General features: G+C 44.6%; 1 protein-coding gene across 25 annotated transcripts in view; it reads left to right on the top strand.

The window, feature by feature from the left end:
• TBC1D5 (TBC1 domain family member 5) overlaps positions 1-13,908 on the top strand; it is a 593,981-nt gene that overhangs the window by 443,645 nt on the left and 136,428 nt on the right. For all 25 annotated transcript variants that reach the window (XM_069568828.1, XM_069568958.1, XM_069568921.1 and 22 more), the window contains one exon: positions 5,901-6,007. In XM_069568828.1, coding sequence (XP_069424929.1) covers positions 5,901-6,007 — 107 coding nt within the window. The remainder of the gene's footprint in view (positions 1-5,900; positions 6,008-13,908) is intronic.

Genomic DNA, 13,908 nt, shown 5'->3' with positions numbered 1-13,908 from the left:
CCATCCAACCATCTCCTCCTCTGTTGTCCCCTTCTCCTCCCGCCTTCAATCTTTCCCAGCATCAGGGTCTTTTCCAATGAGTCAGTTCTTTGCATCAGGTGGCCAAAGTATTGGAGTTTCAGCTTCAGCATCAGTCCTTCCGATGAACACTCAGGACTGATCTCCTTCAGAATGGACTGGTTGGATTTCCTTGCAGTCGAAGGGACTCTCAAGAGTCTTCTCCAACACCACAGTTCAAAAGCATCAATTCTTCAGCGCTCAGCTTTCTTTATAGTCCAACTGTTACATCCATACATGGCCACTGGAAAAACCATAGCCTTGACTAGACACACTGAGTGATTAAGCACACAAATATATACGTAACAAAGCAAATGTAAAGGCAGGCAGTTATAAACTACAGGAAAGAAAAACAGCTCTAGAAGAAAGAAGAGTAATTACGATATAATATAAAAATGAAAACAAAAAATTGTTCTAACCAAAAACTTTGATATAGCTTCATGAGGGTGAGATGAGTAATGTGGGTATGGGTGGAGGATTTAGTTTCAGGGCTGGGGTGTAGTTGCACATGGCAAGTTGCCAGGCACATTATTTGTGCTTATGACTTTAAAAAATTTAGAAATAGTAGTTCTTAGCCCATCTTGTTACCTTGGGAAGGTATATCTAAATATGAAGTTAAATAATTTGAATATCTTTCACTTCAAAATTTTTCAGTTATAAGTACAGTTAACCTCGACTTATATGTAAGTTAAAGGTCCCCATTACTTTTTTGTTTGTTACTACAGAGAAACTATTTAAACCAGCTCCCATAGAACCATTCCAGAATAGTTGTAGGCCATTTAAAGGTAGAGGCAGCCAGCTCAGTTCTGCTTCAGGTGAAAAGTAAAAGTGAAAGTTGCTCAGTTGTGTCTGACTTTTTGAGACCCCATGGACTGACTCTACAGTCCATGGACTTCTCCACGCCAGGATGCTGGAGTGGATAGCCTTTCCCTTCTCTAGGGGATCTTCCCAAGCCAAGGTTCAAACCCAGGTCTCTCGCATTGCAGGCAGATTCTTTACCAGCTGAGCCACCAGGGAAGCCCAAGAATACTGGAGCGGGAAGCCTATCCCTTTTCCAAGGGATCTTCTCAACCCAGGAATTGAACCGGGGTCTCCGGCATTGCAGGCGAATTCTTTACCAGCTGAGCCACCAGGGTGAAGAAAGTCCTGTTTGTTTAGCAGCAGACAAGCCAGGTGAGGAAGCACACGACTCACATTCCTGCCATTCTGTTGGAAGCCCTGCAGGTAGGGTAAGCACTGTCTATACGTGAGAGGGATACAGGTTTAGTGAGGTTAGGCTGCTTGCCTGGATTCACACACAGTAAATGACCAGCCACCATTCTGATGCAGCTCTAATCTAAACCATCCAATTTCAGATTCCACAGGTTTCCCTAGGTACCACTCACTTTTGTCTTAGCGCTCCGTAACGAAGCCCTTCAGGGTGTGGCTTCGGGCCTTCTTTCTTAAAGCATGTGCATCCTTGTGTGCGTGTGCAAACATTTAGAGACTCACTGGCACCTGTCCTTCTGAAACTGTTTCAAAAACCTGCAGAAGAGGGAATGCTCCCAAGCTCACTCTATGAGACCACCCTCACCTTGACACCAGAACCAGAGGAAGATCCCACCAGAAAACTACAAGCCAGTATCACTGATGAACACAGAGGCAAGAGTGTGCAACAGAGCCCTGGCGGACCAAGCTAACAGTGCGTTAGGAGGACCGTGCCCCATGATCAAAAGGGACTTATCCCAGGGATACAAGGATTTTCCAGTATCTGAAGATCAGTCCATGCAGTCCACACCACGTTCATGAACTGAAGAATAAAAAGCGTGTGATCGTCCCTGGTTGCAGTCGCAGGTGCATAGCGAAGCCTGACCTTCTCTTCTTTTTCACCCTTTGGCTTGTGTCGTTGTCCTGCTCTGGCTGAGTTAACACGAGAAGGAACAGTGTGGTGGGCACGTTTTTCAGGTTAGGAAAAAGTTTGCTATAAAGATCAAAACTAAATTGTCATCCTATCAGATTTCTACTGTTCATCTTAAAAGCTTGCATTTTTCTGTTACATATGCTAAATTGGCCTCAGTTATTCAACACTTCTGGCACATAATTACAAACGAAAAATGCTCTGGAAATACAAGTTTTCATTAGTAAACTGGAGATGTCATTATCTGAAAGCAGGGGGCAAGAGGGAGGGGAAACTTACCTCTGCTCATTTGGGTTTTACTCTGGGATTCTTTTAACCAAAGTTAACAGAGAGACAAGAAAGTTGATTACTGCATATAGCTCACGTGTATACGGGAGATACCCAGGGGATAATGAGCGACCCTCAAAGAGATGGCTTTGGATTTCAGGATTAAATACCAACTTAATAGAGACAGGAAAAGGAAGTGTAGCCCTCTTAGGGGAGAGTAAATGAATTTTAGGACAGATGAATGGACCCTGAGAAGAATAAATGGAAGGTATCTTTGTGACAAGGTTTGTCTGGAGGGACTTGTGACAGCTGAGTTCCTTTTCAAGCATTTATGGGAGTTAGCGGTAAAAGGAGTTCAGAGAAAGCTTCTCGCTGCACTTGCTGATTCCAAGTGCCTCCAGCTCAAAATAATCAATGTACCAGAGTGGCCTACTGTGGGGTTGCACGTCCTGAACTACCTACAGCCATACTTCAGGGTAGCGTGTTCTGCCACCTTTCAGAGTTCAGACTCACTCTCCACCATGTCCCTAGTGCTGCTGCCCGGGCCAGGAGTTAGTAACTGCTGAGGAAGCGTTGGTTACATTCAGTGATGGATGGATGGGTGGGTGGGTGGATGGGAGAAATGGGAGGAAGAGCCTTAATGCCCTCATTTGTTACGCAAGAAGAATGTTAGTACGTTATTTAGCACTCTTATTTTACAAAATGCATTTGTATTTGTAAAACATAGTATATAACTTCTCATAGTTTAAAAAGTTTTCTCAAGTTGTAGTAACAGAGGACTGTTGCCCTGGTTCCTCCAAACAAGTGCCTGTGTCAAGACGCTTTACAGACTGGGTTATGCTGATCTTCCAAGCTATTTACACTTACTGTGGGCTTCCCTGGTGGCTCAGACGGTAAAGAATCTGCCTGCAATGCAGGAGACCCCAGTTTGATCCCTGGGTTGAGAAGATCCCATGGAAAAAGGCTAGGCCACCCACTCCAGTATTCTTGGGCTTCCCTGGTGGCTCAGACGGTAAAGAATCTGCCTGCAATGCAGGAGACCCCAGTTTGATTCCTGGGTTGAGAAGATCCCATGGAAAAAGGCTAGGCCACCCACTCCAGTATTCTTGGGCTTCCCTGGTGGCTCAGACGGTAAAGAATCTGCCTGCAATGCAGGAGACCCCAGTTTGATTCCTGGGTTGAGAAGATCCCATGGAAAAAGGCTAGGCCACCCACTCCAGTATTCTTGGGCTTCCCTGGTGGCTCAGACGGTAAAGAATCTGCCTGCAATGCAGGAGACCCCAGTTTGATTCCTGGGTTGAGAAGATCCCATGGAAAAAGGCTAGGCCACCCACTCCAGTATTCTTGGGCTTCCCTGGTGGCTCAGACGGTAAAGAATCTGCCTGCAATGCAGGAGACCTAGGTTCGATCCCTGGGTTGGAAAGATCCCCTAGAGAAGGGAAAAGGCTACCCACTCTAGTGTTTTTGCGTGGAGAATCCAGTGAAGAGAGGAGCCTGGTGGGCTGCAGACCACAGGGTCGCAAAGAGTTGGACGTGACTGAGTGACTAAGCACAGCACCGCACACAAGAGTACTAATGTTAGGTGGCTTTTCTGTTTTCAGTGATTATTTGCATCTGTTGTGTCATTTGATTTTCAAAACAATGGACTTTCAAATAAAACCCTGACTCTTCCACTAGACTTTTGAATTGCAAATCTTGGTTCAGCACCAAATCACCGTGTGATCCAGACAGGTGGTTTAACCTCTCCAAGGATCAGTTCCCTCATCTGTAGAGATAATAACTGTACCCTTGTTGTCAGGCTGCCGTGGGAATCACATGCAGGTGAGGTTTTCGGGATAGAGCCTAATGAAGAAGGCGTCGGCAGGCCCCTCTTGCCTTAGAGGTGGCAGCAGTCACAGCTCCCTGTGTTAGGCATCCGCCCTGCTGTGCTCTCGCTTTCTTCAAGGGGAGGACGGCGTTTTGTTCCTCTCTGCTTCCTCTCCCAACATGAGGCCAGTCATGGATGAGGCACTCAACAGATGGCTGTTGGAATGAGTGAGGTAGGCAGGTCAGTTTCTTTTAAATCAGAAAGTTGTTCTCTAAATGACTAAACGAGCTCAGAGAGGTTGCTCCCAGCAAGTTTTGAGCAGCTGCTATAAATCAGTCGTTTAGATCATGTCATTTACTCTCCAGGCAGTGTTACCAGAGGTCCCAGGAGGAGAGCTCCCTCTTTGAATCCGAGCCCAGAACCATTTCCATTAAACTCTCCTGCCTGTCTCACAAAATACACAAAAATTCTTCTAGGGTCAGTGACTAATATATAATCATTACAGCATTTGGGAAAATAACTTTCTATGAGTTATAAAACGAATCGATTATCCAAGTTTTATTTGTTTGATCACAAAAAAAAACTATACGTGAAAATGTTACACTATTCTGAATATCCTAGGTTTTTGAATTCTACAGTAAAAAAGACAACAGGTAACTGAGTATGAATATGATAAAATGAACAACTAAGGGAAGAAGAGTCTGAACAGATACAGAAAGGGTAGGATAAGTGAGTACTTTACAAATGAAAGCAGATGTATGAAATTACAAGCTGTCAGATCAGCAGTGGAGATGAAGATGATAAAGTGGTTCCTCCCGTAGATTATAATTATTCATTTTGCCCAGTCCGTAATGCTCATGGAGCGGGGGAGGGGTGGGAAGCTGTCGCAAGGAATGATGTTTCCCACTGAAGAAGGAAAAAAGGGAGTCTAGGAACCAAGGCTATTTCTGATCATAAAACATTGTTCTGTGACTTGTATTGTTTCTGGTGAATTATAGTTGTTTTCCTGTGGAATATTTTTCAACTAACCATTCTGATTAATAAAAAGGATTCAGTTGCAACCACAGGAAGTTGCAGCTGTAAAGTTTGTTCACAGTCCTGCTGCGGAGGCCGTCAGCCTGGCCCCCGAAATCAGCGTCACAGACGGGCGCAGCAGTGACAGCAGGGCCAGACGGGCGGCCAAGGAATGGAGCGGTTCACACAGACCGGCCGGAAAGGCTGCTTGATGCTGCGGCCGTAGTCAGGCTGGTTTGGGGAAAAAGCCTGAATGTCCGTCTAAGGAACAGAGGCTTCTCCGTGATGATTTTGACACTTTTCCTCCAAGAAAATGCTGCATAGATATCTTTGCTAAATCCCTCATTACTTTTAGAAAAATAATCTGAAGAAATTATATTCTCTTTAATTTTGAACTGTGTAATATTTATATATACAGAAAATAAATGGAACATATATAAGTTGCGAAGTATAATAATCATGGTAAATAATATTTTATGGGAATTTTAAACTGGTCCTTTCCCATTCATAAGATTTTTGCTCCTATTTCCAAGCAGCGAAGTAGAGACATTTAAATACAGCCATATAAATGGCAGTAAGCGTGCATGCTCCTCATTTACGTGGCAGACGCACACACACATCTCGGCTCCTCCGGTCCAGTGCCGCCCTGAGGCTGGGGCCCGTGCGCTGGATCGTGTGTGCGGCCCAGTGTGCGGCTTCGGAGGCCGTCCGGCAAGGATCCCTTCTCCCAGCTTCCCTTTATCCAGATCAGCTGAGTTACTGATTTACTTTCTTTGAACCTAAGTTATTTTGTTTCTCTTACTGGTCCAGATACTTGAAACAGGATTGCCTCTCAATTACTTTTTCCCTTCTATTTAGTGATCTCCAGTAACTACCAGACCTGTCTTGGCCTTCTGATGCATTACCCACTCATCGGGGACGTTCACTCACTGATTCTTAAGGCTCTGTTCCTTCGTGACCCAAAGGTAAGCTTCCCAAGTGGGACGTGCACAGTGTTAAGTGGGATGAAAAATTGGCGTCTCCTCATGACTCTAAGGATTCGTAATGTCAAACGTGCCTAATGGCAGATGAATCACCTGCTGAAAGAATTTGCCTAAGAGTCGTAGGCCAAAACTCCCAGGCATGATGGGCTAGCAGCTCAGTGGGCAAACAGAGGACACTTGCTGAGAGGTGGGAGCGCACTCTGTTGTCACTCAGAAGGGCCTCCTGCCCGCCTGCTCCCTTGGGAGCCCAGGGCGTGGCTGAGCACCCGTGTCTGCTGGGAACCGTACTTGGTAACCATCAGCTTCCCGCACGAGGCCCAAAACTGACCCAGGTAGAGCCTTGAGGACCGTATGAAGACCAAGACATCAGAGCTCTAAAAAAACACCCGTTTTCTAAGAGTTTATAATGTAATGAAATACTAAGTTATTTCATATTATGAATGTATATTTATTTTGTGGGTTGAGTAACCTAATAAAGGGAAGATCTAAAGAGTATTTAATACTGGCTTCTCTATTTGAACTTAAGTCACCAAAATTTTCTTTACACTCCAGAGAAAAAGTGGGTTCTTTTACAACTAATGTTATATTTCTTGAAAATAAGAACATTAAGTGATCTAAAAAATAAAAAACAACTGTGAATCCTTGATGCTTCAGAGCCAAACAGAAATACTGGATGGAGCCTGAGAGAGGAAGTGTGGGACAGGAGGCCGCGGGTGCCGGGCAGCCGGTGGTAACCCTGCCCTTGGCTCTCTGGCAGGGCCTCCTGCAGTTGTGCTGGCCGAGGTGCAGCCGTCTCTGAGCCAGTCTGTGTGCGGGTCCACTGCCAGGGCTCTGTCTGATCGATGTGGACCTCCAAGTCCAGCGTGATCCTGATTCTGAGAGATTTCTGTCCTTGCCTCAGTTGTTGACTTCAACCTTTGAGCGTATCTTATATTTATTTTTTGCTTGGTTTTAAATTTTTGTGTTTTTTTGTGCCTGTATCCATTTTCTCAGAAATGCACAATTTTTATATCATTTCTCCTGCACAAAATTTCATTATGTATCAGAAACATAATCCATCATTTCTCTGATACATAAGGTAGCTTATATTTTTTCTGGTAAGGTTTAGGATTCAGACTATGAAAAACATAAAAATCCCATATTTTTATGTGTATTTAGGCTGTAGAAGTATATATTTTTACTATGAAATAGCCAAGATTAGTGGCATATCTATAAAGGGAGTAAAAAATGAAGTTGCTAGTCAGTGAGGTATCTGAGTTTTGATCTACAGACTTATGGTGAATTCTGTCTGCTCAGCACTGGTAATTATTAGAGTCATACAGAATGGGACAAAAATTGCTCAAACAGCCATTTGAATTATCCATTTGTGTGATTTGTTTGGTTTAATTGAAAGGAGAAATGAATCTGTTATGTAAACCATCCATCTTGTTAAGTTTTTTCCTGGCTAAATATGGTTGTCCTTCCTATAAACCATTTACACTTACAGTTGCAGAATTCTGATACGAAATTCATCAATGTTACTAGCAGAGTCTGTGATTTTAGAATGCTTTTGATCTCAAGAAGGTCGTAGAGGAACTTCCTCTTGTGGTCCAGTGGATAAGACTGCAGCCCAACGCAGGGTGTTCGGGTTCAGTCCCTACTTAGGGAACTAGGTCCGCAGCTAGGGCCCAGAGCAGCCAAACAAATAAGTAAATATTTAAAAAAGAGGAAGGGTGTGTGTGTGTGTGTGTGTGTGTGTGTGTGTGTACACACATATAGAGAGAGAGGGAGAGAGAGAATAATGAAACCAGTTCTACAAGCATTAAATTCTTCTGTAAGATTTAAGAGGAAAAAAAATAGCATAAAAAGATATCTGAAAAACAGTATTCCTCACTTTCACATTCAGGGTCTTACCCAGTAAAAGCAAGGTAAGTGTCCAAAATTTAGGACCTTAATCTGGTATTTCTGAGACATGAGAAGCTGGGCAGAAGGCAGGAGTCATGTTGAAAAAGCTTTTTAGAGCAAGGTCATGGCGTGGTGACATCTGTAAGGGAAAATAAAGACAGCCGCAGCATTTTAAGGGGGTTCAGATGGCCAGCTCAGCGAGGCGGGAGTTTAGCTAAGTGTATGTAATGCTGACCCGCTGCCTTTATCAGTACGTCACTCGGCACTAATGCTGATCGGAGGTCTGTCGTAGTGCGGGGCCCTGGGTCTAGCCAGGAGCCTGAGCTAGGAATCCGGACACTGGTTCAAGTCTTGACTCTCCTACCAAACATCCTGTTATCTGATGAGATCCATGCGTCCTGAGTCTCCATCTTCTCTTGTGTTGAATTACTTTGCCTCTGATAACCCACCCAAGCAGAGCAGCCTTTGACCATAAAGAACTGACTTCTAATGATATAATAAGATTGAAGACACAAGTGGAAAAAAAAAAAAAGTTTACATATATATTCTAAAACTCCCCAAGCAGATATGTAATTCATGTCAATTATGAACTCATAGAGGAGGCCATGGACACTTCACTTCAGTTCAGTTCAGTTCAGTTCAGTCGTGTCTGACTCCTTGTGACCCCATGAATTGCAGCACGCCACGCCTCCCTGTCAGAGAAGGCAATGGCACCCCACTCCAGTACTCTTGCCTGGAAAATCCCATGGACAGAGGAGCCTTGTGGGCTGCAGTCCATGGGGTTGCTAAGAGTCGGACAAGACTGAGCATCTTCACTTTCACTTTTCACTTTCATGCATTGGAGAAGGAAATGGCAACCCACTCCAGTGTTCTTGCCTGGAGAATCCCAGGGACGGGGGAGCCTGGTGGGCTATGGGGTCACACAGAGTCGGACACAACTGGAGCGACTTAACAGCAGCAGGCTTCCCTGTCCATCACCAACTCCCAGAGTTTACCCAAACTAACGTGCATCAAGTCTGTGATGCCATCTCATCCTCTGTCGTCCCCTTCTCCTCTTGCCCCCAATCCCTCCCAGCATCAGGGTCTTTACCAGTGAGTCAACTCTTCGCATCAGGTGGCCAAAGTATTGGAGTTTCAGCTTCAGCATCAGTCCTTCCAGTGAACACCCAGGACTGATCTCCTGGGAGGGAATAAAGAGAGGAGGAAAAGTTGTTGCTAGTACCCCACCCCATCCTCTGAAAATCCAGACATCAGAGTGCTTTAAATGTTTCCTGTGTATTAGCAGCAATGAAACACTGAAATCAGAGTGAGTATATCCACACAGGCAGATCTCTGTAAACTAGTGGAAAGAAGAGGTTTGAAGCATGGGAGTTTGCTCCCCATGTCCCAGCTTCACGAGGCAGTTGTGCTTAGCGCTGCTGACAGACGCAGTAAGACAGGAATCAACACGCAGCTCCGGGCCTCCCTAGGTGCTTGTCAGCCTTCAGAGGAGCGCTTCGTCCTCCCGCTAGCCCTCAGGCCCAGTGGAGGCTGCTCAGTTGAGGACAGACTGTAGTAGGGCTCGAGACACTGGGCTGTTACTTGTTTTCCATCGGATGTAGGCTTTGCTGGGAAACTACGTCTCGTCCTAGCAGACTGAGATGATGGGCCTGGAAACCGTGACCGCAGGCTCATACTCCTCCATGTCTCCAAGCCCTTTGCCATGCTTGGTTTGGTCCTCACTGCAAGCTCCGAGTCGGGCAGAGCGAGTTCTGTCTCCTCTTGCTTTTTCAGTTCAGAGGGATTAAGGGATGTGGCTTTCCCCAGGCCAAGCTGCCTGCGAGCATGCAAACCAGCTAGAGCGGCTCCCGGCCCTGCTTCTGCTCAACCCCTCCTGAGTCCGAGCATCTTCTCTCCCTTCCCCAGGAAGCCGTTCCAGGCTCAGATAAGCAGGTGTTTTCCCTTTGAGTGCCCTCAGCACCTTAGTTGAGCAGTTTGCTTAATCGCTGAATCATAGGTTAGCGATTTGCTTGTATCTTTTATCAGTTATCTCTCCTCATGATCCTCTGATTTGATAGCTTTAGCCTTGGTCCTGCAGTGTTGCTCTTAAGAAAACAACGGTAAATTGAATGCTGACTCTAATCTGGGTGGATCTCACTCACCTCACCTGTTTTTACCTCCCTTCACCATATCCACATTCCACAGAAGCCGTGGTCAGTGGTCTGTTTGTCAGCTGCCATCTTTATCAAGACGGTGAAGAGACCCTAGAGTTTGAAGTTAAAGGGCATCTAGCTCTTCAGTTTGCTATCAGACAGAATTATTTGAAAACCTGTTACTCCCCTCAAATACCATGGAACGAAGCAGACACAACATAGAATCCAGTGAGTATACTTCACTTAGACCGTGAGAGTCCAGAGCTGCAGAGAACCGAGAGAGTCTGGCGCACCTCCTCCCCCTGCGCGAGCAGGCAGGGTGAGAGTGCAGCTGCGGGTGTGCGCAAGGCCGCGCCGCTTGCCAGCAGCAGGCCGAGGGGCAGCGCCCAGGTCTTTCAGCCTCCTTCCCGCCTGAGAGATGCACCTTGTATTAGTTTTAAAAATGGTAGAGTCTTAGTTACTGATACTTCTCGTATAGACTCTTTTATTTATAGCAGTAGGTATTTTTCTGCACCTGTAGTAAGTGAAACGGACGTGTTTGTAAGTGACCCAGGAACTGCTTGCAGTGTTGCTAAGTGTGTGAAGAGACTGGGTGTCAGTGTCTGCAGCGCCCGCTCCTCTGTTCCCCCGACGGTGTGGTTCCTGCCCTTGCTCTTCAGACCACACTCTGGATGCTCGGCTTCCTGCCTCCTGCTATGTTAGAATCACGGAGCAGATTTCCAAAAACAGTCCACTAAATGAAGTAGGGGGGTGGAAGGAGGGCAGTCTGAAAAATATGAAGGGATTAAAAAACATTGTTCTAACTAGTTGTTCAAATTCCAAAAAAAATTTAAAAACCCAATTAGAAACAAAAGTCATAGGGAATGTGAACATATTGTGTTCCTTAAATAACCAGATGTTCTTTCCTTCCTGAAGGCAGTAAGGGCTCGGAATAAAAGGTTTAAAACTATTGTTTTAAGTTAACTGTGAATTTTGCAAATCTGCTTTTACCCTTCAGCAAATAAAATTCTAATATGGAAACATAAGCAAAGCAAGTTTCATTTTGCGGTCCTCTCTTATTTGTGTTGCATGTTGAGTGCTAACCTTATCACAAAGACTCATTACAAATGAAATGCAGTACATTGATTGACACTGTAGATTGTTCAGGAAGAATTTGACAGCCACCGATGGAAGACTAGAATATTGTCCAAAAATTATTTCCAGTAAGTTTGCAAGCGTCTCTTTTAGCAGTGACTGTTACTGTTTATGGGAGAAAATTGCTAGAAATAAGATAACTTAATTCTATAGTCATTCTTATACGCAAAAACAGCCTGTAAAATATAGCGCACAATGTTTTTGTGCTTGGCCAGTTCTGATTCGGCTTTTGTTTGGATTTATGTTAGACTTTGCTTTTTTAATTATAAAATCCAAATACTCAGATTTTATGCCAGTAACAGATTTTTATTTTTTTAATTCCAAAACCCTCCCTGTACATGCAACTTTCTTTTTCCTGTCAAATGTCACTTACTAAAATGTCATATATCAGAATTAAAATGATAAGTGGATTCAAGTCTGAATGATAGAAGATGCTTCACTCTAGCAGAGCCAGTATAATGTCTTCTTCTCTGAACGGGGAAGGACCTAAAACCACACACACTGACTCTCTGAGAGTGCACATTGTCCATTTATCTGCTTTTCCTGATGTTCTTGTCGAAAGTTCTGTTCAGATTTCCAAGGATACTTTTTGTGTGATTTTGTTATAGAAAGAATGTGTTACTTCTGGTTTTGTCATCCTTTTTCCCCTCTAAGAGCTGAAGCAGTCCCCTGAAATCTTTCTTGAAGAGTCATATTTCTGTGTGCTTTCTCTCTTATTGACCAAAAGCGGGTGTTTTTTTCTTTGTATCTATACATGACTCTATATTGTTCTTTTTATCACTAGATTTTAACCAGCTGAATGATTATTGTGGTTAATATTTAGGCATTGGTGATTCCTCAGTTATATTTTCATGTTCAATCAGAAATATAGACTTTTTGAGATAGACTAACCTTAAAAACCTCAAGTTTTACTTCTGAGTAAATAGTGGTTTTCAAAAATCTATAAGAGTAATCAAAGTATCTTTATTGAACCAGTATTTGAAGTTTGTTATTTATCATGTCCAGACATTTCATAAAACAGAATCATATGTTCCTCAAGACTTATTAAGGGTTTCCCAGGGCCTTTAATTTTGGATCCGTTCTATGAACTGTTTTGAGCTTGTTACTCAGCAGATCTTTACTGTGCGTTGCCCTGCACTGGCACTCTTTAGCTGCTGGTGGTGTTAAAGGTGGGCCGAAAACCGGGCCTTACCATGATGAACAAGCAAACAAACTACTCAGTCCGTCTCGTGTTGCAAAAGGTGCGGATAGGATGTCATCCTTAAAGTGAGAAGGGGCAAAGAATCTGATCTCAGTGAATGCCTCCAAGGGTTGGTCTAAAGGCTCTCTCTCAGGAGGCACCATTTCAGGTGAGAACTGTTGGAGGGGAAGGAACTAGCCAGCCACAGAGTCGGGAAAGGAGCCTCTAAGGAAGGGGACAGCAAACACAGACTCCAAAGGCGGAAGGAGCTTGGGCTGTTAGTGGAGCCAGCAGACCAGCAAGCTGCCCGGGGCCCCGCCTGAGACCGGGCGGGCCCACGAACCTCCCTGAGGTCACAGCTTGAAGCTCCAGAAAGATGCTGGATTCTAGATGGCTCTGCCTGATTGTTAAGACATCTTATCATAAAGACTCTTGCTCTCAGGCAGAAGTGCCAAAAACTGTTCTTAAAGGAGCTCCTCAAAGCCTGGTAAAACACGTTCATTTATTCAGACCTCCAGGAAAACAAACCCATTTACTCAAACCTCTAGGCTGAAAAGGCAAAGTGATAGGATACTGAAAGAGGAACTCCCCAGATCAGTAGGTGCCCAGTATGCAACTGGAGATCAGTTCAGTTCAGTTCAGTCGCTCAGTCGTATCCGATTCTTTGCGACCCCATGAATCGCAGCACGCCAGACCTCCCTGTCCATCACCATCTCCTGGAGTTCACTCAGACTCACATCCATCGAGTCCGTGATGCCATCCAGCCATCTCATCCTCTATCGTCCCCTTCTGCTCCTGCCCCCAATCCCTCCCAGCATCAGAGTTGTTTCCAGTGAGTCAACACTTCTCATGAGGTGGCCAAAGTACTGGAGTTTCAGCTTTAGCATCATTCCCTCCAGAGAAATCCCAGGGTTGATCTCCTTCAGAATGGACTGGTTGGATCTCCTTACAGTCCAAGGGACTCTCAAGAGTCTTCTCCAACACCACACTTCAAAAGCATTAATTCGTTGGTGCTCAGCCTTCTTCACAGTCCAACTCTCATATCCATACATGACTACTGGAAAAACCATAGCCTTGACTAGACGGACCTTAGTCGGCAAAGTAATGTCTCTGCTTTTGAATATGCTGTCTGGGATGGTCATAAATTTTCTTCCAAGGGGTAAGCGTCTTTTAATTTCATGGCTGCAGTCACCATCTGCAGTGATTCTGGAGCCCAAAAAAATAAAGTCTGACACTGTTTCCGCTGTTTCCCCATCTATTTCCAGTGAAGTGATGGGACCAGATGCCATGATCTTTGTTTTCTGAATGTTGAGCTTTAGGCCAACTTTTTCGCTCTCCACTTTCACTTTCATCAAGAGGCTTTAGCTCCTCTTCACTTTCTGCCATAAGGGTGGTGTCATCTGCATATCTGAGGTTATTGATATTTCTCCCGGCAATCTTGATTCCAGCTTGTGTTTCTTCCAGTCCAGCATTTCTCATGATGTACTCTGCATATAAGTTAAATAAGCAGGGTGACAATATACAGCCTTGACATACTCCTTTTCCTATTTGGA

Source organism: Ovis canadensis, chromosome 1 (genome assembly GCF_042477335.2).
Source record: "Ovis canadensis isolate MfBH-ARS-UI-01 breed Bighorn chromosome 1, ARS-UI_OviCan_v2, whole genome shotgun sequence".
In the NCBI taxonomy this organism is placed as follows: domain Eukaryota; kingdom Metazoa; phylum Chordata; class Mammalia; order Artiodactyla; family Bovidae; genus Ovis; species Ovis canadensis.
This window is presented reverse-complemented; position numbering and strand designations above follow the sequence as displayed.